Source organism: Hyalella azteca, unplaced genomic scaffold, assembly GCF_000764305.2.
Source record: "Hyalella azteca isolate HAZT.00-mixed unplaced genomic scaffold, Hazt_2.0.2 contig14358, whole genome shotgun sequence".
NCBI classification, from domain to species: domain Eukaryota; kingdom Metazoa; phylum Arthropoda; class Malacostraca; order Amphipoda; family Hyalellidae; genus Hyalella; species Hyalella azteca.
Genome location: NW_025944248.1, coordinates 3212 through 12747, shown reverse-complemented (window position 1 = coordinate 12747; position 9536 = coordinate 3212). Strand labels below are relative to the sequence as shown.

Here is a 9536-nt window from a genome sequence, read left to right as displayed (position 1 = left end):
TCGGTATTATATTCAAAGATCTAAACGCCGGGCTGGGAAAAACGACTGACCGTGACAAGTGTGTCAAGCATCTGGTCAACAGTGCCTGCTTGGTGAACAATATTGACCCATTTCGCGTCGGGCGCACAGTCCACAACAAAGCAAAACCTATCTTGTCCCAGCAGGTCCAGACGAGCAAGATCTTGTCCCAGCAGGTCCAGACGAGCAAGATCTTGTCCCAGCAGGTCCAGACATTAAGATTTCCCCCAGGTAACACGTACCATGAGTTTGTTCAGGCATATCAACCCAAAACCATGCTGGAAGCACCACCTTTGACGGCTACCAAGCTCAGTCCACCTACGACACCCGAGCAATAAACTGAGTTTCCCGAGGCTGGACAGCCAAGTCCGCTCGTCTCTGTGCGGCCATCACTGACCACCTAGAGGCTATCTAACCTCATCTTCTGAAGATTAGTTTGAGAGTTTAACGGCAGAATATTAATTCATAGACATTAACTAGTAAGAATAACCGAATATGTTCTCTTAATGACATTATTCCTGTATCACGAATCCTATGTCAAGTCTCGGCTTAACAATTGAAAATTTGAAATTACATATAAGAGTAAAATTCGAGGCTATAAAAAAGATGATTTCGAGTGAAACTTCAACCACAATTGTCTCCAAGTAAAGAACCGGTGGGAAAATAGCGTTATAATTAACTTAAAAAACACATTATAGTTACCATAAAGAGGGAAGAGATAAATATAATATACCAATCATGTCTAGACAAGGAAATAACTCCTGTAGGCTTGAGCCCCTTGACCATACATGGTTGAAAAATACTTGTGTTTGAGATTCAATTAATAAAAGCCGGCACGTGTTGCCCTCGTGCTGTAAACATATATGAGTAACGGATCTTATACGTCATCATATGCGACATGTTTCATGGAATCTTGTATGACGTCATTAATACAAGAAAATATACAAAAGAATATCTAAGTTGCTCTAATGATCCAAGTGAAAGAGAAACAACGTTAAGCAACACGTCAATAATCTTGGGTTAGGCTTCAACCAACATACCTATTCTATGAACAAAAAACTAGTACAAACAGGTTGAAAAGTTAAGCATAAAATCTTGAAGTCTCCAACTTGATATCAAGTTTTCGAAAATGAAATCAGATTCAAATATGTGCAGCCTGATCGAAAGGAGCAAAACTTAAATTAAATAAGGTTACTGATCTTCATAACTTGGCCAAAAGACATCATGTTTGATAAATCTACCACTTCGCGTTTTTTATGAGTAAAATATATAGTAGAAATATTATATAGCGCAAATTTAAAAGTATTTAAATAGCATAATAATATGAATTGTTGATTACATTTTAAATTAACATAAGGGTCTGCTATTGAGACTGCGACAATGTACAGCGATGTTGTGGATCCCTCCAAAATTCCATTATTAAAATAAAAAGAATTCTTGACACTGAAATTGATGATAAGCAAGTCAAAGTTGAAGCTAAAAATAAACAATGTAAAGTTAAAAATAAACAATTAGCAGAATTGAAGGAAATTACCAAGACTAATAGTCAAGACGTTGTACGGAAACATTACCATAGTTCTCATTAGTCACGGTAACATAGATAGCCTGAGAGAGCTGACAATAAAAACTTTCCTTACTCACGGATTGATTTTAAATCATTCAAAAGAAAGAGAGAGCGTATTGAAACATTAATAAAAGTAACAATATTTCTAATTCTAGTTGAAATAATGCACAGCGGAATTCCTACAAAAAGGTATAATTTCACAAATAAATCATTAGTTCTCGACTTATTTCTTGGAACTTAAGGAGAGCTTCAAAGAAAAAGAGAGCATTGCAAAGAAGGGACGGGCATGGGGTTGAGTAACAATAATTTTCATGTACATTCCCTAACAATTTCTACGCCAATATATTCTGAAGAATTAGCAGATTATTTATCGCTGTATGGTATCATCATCAAAGGTGCATTGCTAATACACGACTCAACCAATAACACTTTAATTTTTAATTAGTGTGAGTTAGTTTTGATGCATTGAAAATCAATGTTAAGGCATCAAATGACCAATAAATATAGACAGAAAGAGATTCGTTCAACGGTGAATCACTACAAACAGAAATTCTTGTAATAAAACACGGTTGCAGTGACCATAAAAATCATTAAAATGTCAAGCACCCCGTCAACAAAAAACCTCCACCACACAATTTCTTCAGTCACAATAACACTGCAGTCAGACTAGACTAATTCGCACAGAAATAGAATAGAATGAGCGTAAATTTATAAAAAAAAATTTCGAAACATACGAATAGTTCCATACTCCAAAATGTAGCTCAATATAATATTTTATAAAACGTTCAAGAGATTTCTCACTCCGCGACTAAATTCGAGGAAAGACGTAAAAACATCAAAGTTTCTTACATTGTAACTTTACAAGAATTCATTTCGATATTTCTGCCTATTTTATTTTAAGAAGAGAAAAAGTTTTGCAACAAAGTCATATTATAAAATTAACTTTCCAACGCAAAATTTCAACATAAGGACAGGTCTACCTACCCATGCATCCAAGCACTGACCATATCTATGGTTCAAGTAAATATCACCGAATTGCACATGGAACAGATAAAAAACTAAAGCTAATAAATACGCCTTCCGGCACATCGGAGTGATATTGCTTTATTTTATATAGAATATCCTAATAAACCTACGCCTGTAAACCCAATGTCTTCCTGACTGGTCCCAGGCAACGCAGGCTCCATTACAAAAGACTACGCTTTAAGAACACGGTTCACTATTAAAACACTATACTCATTGAACTTTGCTTCACTACTCGCTGTACTAGGCACTATTAAAGTGCTCATCATGCAGTTGTGGCATGAGTTTAAATGGAGGAAGTTTTAACGAACTGCAGCTCCACTACCAACACATCACAGCACATTCACTGCTTCTAAACAAGCAGTCAACATGCGAGTCCAAAAACTGACTTCATCAGAGGTTATGAAGAAGCAATAATGCAGAAATTTGGGCCTCCTGATATAATTTGTTATCTCAGATCGGAATTTCTGCCATAAGTTCAGACTAAACAGAAATGCAGACCTCCCGATTTAATTCATTATCTCATATAGGAATTTCTGCCAGAAGTTCAGACTAAACTAAGTGCATTGTAGCAGCCAAGAAATATCAGCCGAACTTTGTTCAGTTTTTCGTAAACTGTAGGCAATGACAAAGGACCAGACTATAGAGGACATGATGGTGCACTGCAGGTCGGTCTTGGTCGTGACGAGGTCTGGCGCAGCTTTCTGAGAGCTGCGTCGCCGTATTGGATGCCCGACCCTATGCGTTCTGGCTCCAGCTCGCCTGCGTAGATTAAAAATATTATTTTTATACCTGTTAGTTGTGAATTTTCAAACATATGCCCACAGAGTATGGTAGTAAATACCAGAAATAACCAAAAAGAAAATTTGTACTAATAGCAACATTGTAAATAAATAACAAAAGGAAAATTTGTACTAATAGTAACAGGGAAAATAAATACCAGAAGAAAAATTTGTACCAATAGTAACAGGGTAAATAAATAACAAAAGGAAAATTTGTATTAATAGTAACACGGAAAATAAATACCAGAAGGAAAATTTGTACCAATAGTAACAGGGTAAATAAATAACAAAAGGAAAATTTGTATTAATAGTAACAGGGAAAATAAATACCAGAAGGAAAATTTGTACCAATAGTAACAGGGTAAATAAATAACAAAAGGAAAATTTGTACTAATAGTAACACGGAAAATAAATAACAAAAAAATTTGTAGGTACTAACAGCATCCTAAAGATAGGTGGTAAGTGATGGCTTACCCTGAATATATAGAGTGCACTGAGGATCATGGAAACACATTTTATTTCCGCCAAAAACGATCTCGAGACATACTGATTAACTTACAAGAACTTTGACTAGGTATTCTATTCAAATATAAGCATCTACTTAGCGACAATCCAGCCTTAACAAGAACATAACTTTCGACACAAGACTGCTACATTCAGTACATTCCAGGGGCCATACTTTAAAAACTCGCTAAGTTAACGTAAGAACGTACGCTCTATTTTCTTGTCTATGATTGGTGGATTTTGCTTGGAAGGCCGTCAATGATTGGCTGATGAACTTACGATCTCTTAACTTTTTTTGAAAGTATGGGCCCAGGTAAGTCACCTCAATTATATTTATTCACACACGTGTCATTGCACGGATAACAATCCTCCAGACAATACCTGTTTCAATTTTCGCAAGGATACATTTAGCCTTATATTATTTATATTATTATATTATATTATAATATATTATTATTATATTATTTATTCACACACATGTCATTACACAGATAACAATCATCCAGACAATACCTGTTTCAATTTTAGCAAGGATACATTTAGCACACTTGAGGAACGCCTCCTCGACGTTCTCTCCCGTGAGAGCTGAAGCTTCCAGGAACAGCAGCTCTGCAAGATGTGGCCTCATGAGAACATTTATTTCCTAGATGAATGTTGGCTCTAACTGTGTTTATAGGACTGTAGCTTTCAGAAAGTTAAAATTTTCTAGCCATGAACAAAGCCAAAGTTATTAGTTAAGATTTCAAAAAATTTTAAGTTAATGCTTCAAACAATAATTGTTGTTAAGGCTTCAAACAAAAATTGTTATGTTAAGGCTTCAAACAAAAATTGTTAAGTTAAGGCTTCATACAAAAATTACCATTCTCCTGCGCAAACTGAGACGCTTCCAAGAAGGTAACTTCTCTCTCCGCATCCAAGTCCTTCTTATTACCAACACACAAGACCACAATGTTCGGTGACGCAAGAGTGCGTGCATCTGACAGCCAGTTGGCCAGTGCATTGTAGCTCTCCCTGCTGCTTATGTCGTAGACCAGCAGAGCTCCAGCAGCACCACGGTAATATGATCGAGTCACCGACCTGTACAGATCATGTAAATATAAAATAAGATCATGGTAGTATGATCGAGTCACCGACCGGTACAGATCATGTAAATATAAAATAAGATCACGGTAGTATGATCGAGTCACCGACCTGTACAGATCATGTAAATATAAAATAAGATCACGGTAGTTTGAACGCGTCACCGACCTGTACAGATCATGTAAATATAAAATAAGATCATGTAAATATCAACTGGACCGACCTGTACATTCAAAGCGAGTGTAAAACTCATGTAAATATCAACTGGCAAACAGCATTCTATTATGAAATCAATGGTGAAAAAATTTGTCAAGAAAAACATCCATCAGAAAAAATTCAAATCTGTTGCAAAATCTGGTGAAAAATATTTGTCAAGAAAAACATCCATCAGAAAAAATTCAAAATCTGTTACACGATTTACAATGTGAAGTAATAATCTCTTTACAAGGCTGTTGGAAAAACTTGGCATAACAAAATTTGTCAACAAGGAAATTGTGTGTGAAACATCATCTGGTATGTACTACTTAACGAAAAAATATCAGTTTAAGCTATCATGTTTGAACCATTATATTGCCAAAAAAGGTAAGCTGAATGGAATTCTATCATTGCAACTACCCCGTCTGAAGGCGCAACCACTAATATTGTTACCATTCAGTGGGTTAAATTGTTAAATGAACATTCAAAAATATGTAATTTTAAACAATTATGTTATGAATTTCATAATAAAATTCAAACCAATATGTAGCACCTCATTTTATTTACTGTTAAAATAACACATGAACTGCCATTGCACTTTATATCTGCCAAAAAGGTACATATAATATATACAAGCAAGAAATAAATTTTTAAGCTTTCAAATAATACAAAATTTTATAGACTTTAATGTTATTGTTAAATTTTGTTGGAAATTTTTCTTTCTATTATTTTAGATAGTTATAATACTATATCATTGATCATGTACTAAAATATAAAAAAATATTACATAATGTGTATATTTATAATCAAAAGAGGTTATTCAAACCTAAAGCGCTCCTGTCCAGCCGTGTCCCAGATCTGGAGTTTGACCATCTTCCCCCCGACGCTCACAATGCGGGAGCCAAACTCGACTCCAATTGTGTGGTTGCTGTCAGATTTGTCTGCAAATTGGTCATTAAAAGCCATAGAAGCATAAATAGGTAGGTAGTTTTTTGCAGTAAAAGATATAAATACAAGAAAACAAAAAGGGGAAAATAAACATATATTTTTCAGTTCAAGATTATTTGCAACAACCAAACCAGTAAATGCAGCAAAAAGTAAAATTATTAGTGGTGAAAAGATTAGTTAAATGATTTGAAGATAAATGTGTAATGATGTATTCATACATATACTACACTTGTGCCCAAAAGTACTATTCATACCCTAACTTCATTTTGACAAATTATGAGAAATAAACCAAAAAATAATTATCTAAAACTTCAAAGGAGATCTAAACCCTTGATGAACCATATAACATGTATTTATAAATCAAAAACATTATTTTTTCAGTTTTGTAAAGAGATATAAAGGAAACATAAAACTGACGCATGACCAAATTTATTCATACCCTGAATCAATAGTTAATAGCATGGCCTTTACTCTTGATAACTTGTTGTTTGTTTATGCTTGATAACTTGTTATCTTGACGTTGTTGTCTTGGCCTTTACTCTTGGTTACTTGTTGTAAACGCTTTGGGTAATGGTCAACAAGGTTCCTGCATGTATCAATGCTAAGTTTTGTCAATTCTTCCTTGGCATACTGTTCTAATTTTTCAAATTTTTAGGTTGTCTCTTTTTCACCACTATTTTCAATCCGCACCACAAATTCTCAATTGGATTGAGATCAGGACTTTGACTAAGCCATTCCATGACATTGACAATCTTTGAACCACTTCTTGACTATTTTCAATGTGTGTTTTGGATCATTATCCTGATGAAGAATCCAATCAGGACAAAGAGAAAGTTTTTCTGCAGCCTGTTTGATGTAATTTTTGATAATATCAATACATTGCTCTTTTTTCATGATCCCGTTAACTTTAATCAGACTTCCTGGTCCCCTAGAAGAAAAAAAAAACAAAAACATAAGATTCCAACCCCCATGTTTAACTGTGGGGATTGTGTTCTTTGGATTATGAGCCTTGCCTTTTTTTCTCCAAATGTAAGCAACATCCATTTGCCCAAATAATTCTATTTTAGTCTCATCTGTTCACAAAATCTTGCTGAAAAATGAGGAAGGGGAATCAACACGAGTTTTAGCAAACTTCAGACGTGCTTTTGCATGCTTTTCTGTTAGCAAAGAGGTTTTCCTCAGTAGACAACCCTTCAGTCTATTACGAACCATTGTTCTTTGCAATGTTTGTCTTGATACTACCTACCTATACACCAGAAGTATTCAAATTTAATGTAATTTCCTTGCTAGTAATCCTAGGATTGTTGAAAATGGAGCATACCGTATTATGTTTCTGGCACATCTAGGTGAAATTTTTCCCTTTCTTCTATTAACAACTATGTTATCCACTAGAATTGAATTTTTAGAATTCAGTTTAGATTTAGAATTAGAATTGAATTTTAGAATTGAATTTTTCACAATTTAGAATTAGAATTGAATTTTTTTATAATGCTCTGTATTGTAGACGTTGGAACACCAAACTTCTTAGATCTTGCTTTATATCCTAGTCCTTCTTTGTGGGAATTTACATTTTTGTTTCTGAGATCATTAGTAAGCTTGTGTTTCTTTGCCATCTTCAAACTTTTAGCAAAATATTAGCTCTTCCCTAAATTGTGGAAGAAATGATATTTTCAGACTTTGTGGAGAAAAATATTACAATGCCTAATAACACCAAATTTTGAAATACAATTATTGAGTATCTACGATACTATTTTCATTAATAGTTCTTCTTAAATATTATGATAAATAATCCAGAATAAGAGGGTACAAATAATTATGAACAGTTAGTTACTCACTAAATCCAAAATAATTCTTGTTAAGTTATTTTCTAAATATTTTCTAGCATTAAATTTGTTGTACATTATGATGACAACTTTTCATAGAAGAATAAGTTATAAATGATCTTTTTTGTTCTTTAAAATTAGGATTCATTATATTTTTGAAGGGGTATGAATAATTTTGGGCACAAGTGTATACAGCAATCCCTTGATTAGCACGGTTTTGAATACCGCGGTTTTGATTAACGCGGAAAAAAAATTTGCGACCTACCCTTAATCTACGCGGTGCCAGTTTTGATTAGCGCGACTTTTTTTTCACAACGCATCATTTTCCCGCCTCTAGCCAGAGGTACGTTCGTAACAAAAGTGTTACTTTTTGCTTATTAGATCTTATGTTGTTACTTTTGTTACAACTTTTGGAAAAATTTGCCAAATGTTGTTACTTTATGAATTTCAGCCAATAATTCTTTAAAGTCTAGCCGCAAGTGTGACGGTAGCGTCACATGTTGTGAACTCGTTCGAACGACGTTCGATGGAGTTAGGCGCGCCGCTACTGCCAGTACATACAACACAAAGACTGCTTGTGATCTGAAAAGTAATTCAGATTGTTTTTTCACTTTCGAAACATAATTCAGTGATGTATAAGTGTGACGGTAGCGTCACATGTTGTGAACTTGTTCGAACGACGTTCGATGGAGTTAGGCGCGCCGCTACTGCCAGTACATACATCACAAAGACTGCTCGTGATCTGAAAAGTAATTCAGATTGTTTTTTCACTTTCGAAACATAATTCAGTGATGAATTTTAGTGGAAATATGATGAATTTTAGTGGAAAAAAAAAAATTATTATGTAACTTTGCTATTTTTGAGGATTCATTATAATTATTCCCATATATTCTTAAGTTTGATTAGCGCGGTTTTGCTTAACACGGTAAAACTCGGGGATTTATTAACCGCGTTAATCAAGGGATTGCTGTATGGGAATTGCATAATTTATATTTGAGTACAATTAAATATAAATTCAATTTTACAATTTATCTGTGTTTTGAATGCAATAAAATTACTTAACTCACACTTTCCTTCCATAAACTGATGAAGCAGACATGATTTCCCAGTCCCAGCACTTCCAATGACTAAAAACTTGAAGAGAAAATCTGTAAGATTTGAGCAATTAGAGTTGCACATTTTTATGAATATACAGTAAGAAAGTAATAAATGTACCACTTTGCATTCATTCAGTTGGTAAAATAGTTTTTTTATACCAATACAAGGTAAGTGAACAGAATAAATATCACGATACAAAAATAACTAAATGGAATATTTTTCACAGAATTCACTGGCAGTAAGTTACTTTAAAATCAAATCAATCAGTAACATGCCTGTGTATGAATAAAAATTTTATTCTAATATACCATCAAAAGAGGTAATAAAGGATGGGCAGGGTAAATCAGGACAGTCGTACCACATTTTGTAGAAATGTTGTAGCAGCTAAACTAATCAAAATATTGCTAAACTAAAAATAGTGGCATAAAATTCAACATTTTTACTATCTATGTAGCATATAATAAGTTAGTTAGGAAATCATACATTTACTACCTTTAAAAA

The 9536-nt window shown here is 33.9% G+C and overlaps 1 protein-coding gene across 1 annotated transcript; it reads right to left on the bottom strand.

Annotated features, from left to right (window-relative positions):
* Positions 1 to 1326: 1326 nt before the first annotated feature.
* LOC108670611 (ras-related protein Rab-4B) lies at positions 1327 to 9085 on the bottom strand (the record flags this gene model as incomplete). Its single annotated transcript, XM_018158082.2, is given in 5 exon segments — positions 1327 to 3367; positions 4405 to 4500; positions 4751 to 4968; positions 5993 to 6107; positions 9005 to 9085. Coding segments are annotated over 5 exon segments (632 nt in total), but the record flags the coding sequence as incomplete, so codon positions are not given.
* Positions 9086 to 9536: the final 451 nt, after the last annotated feature.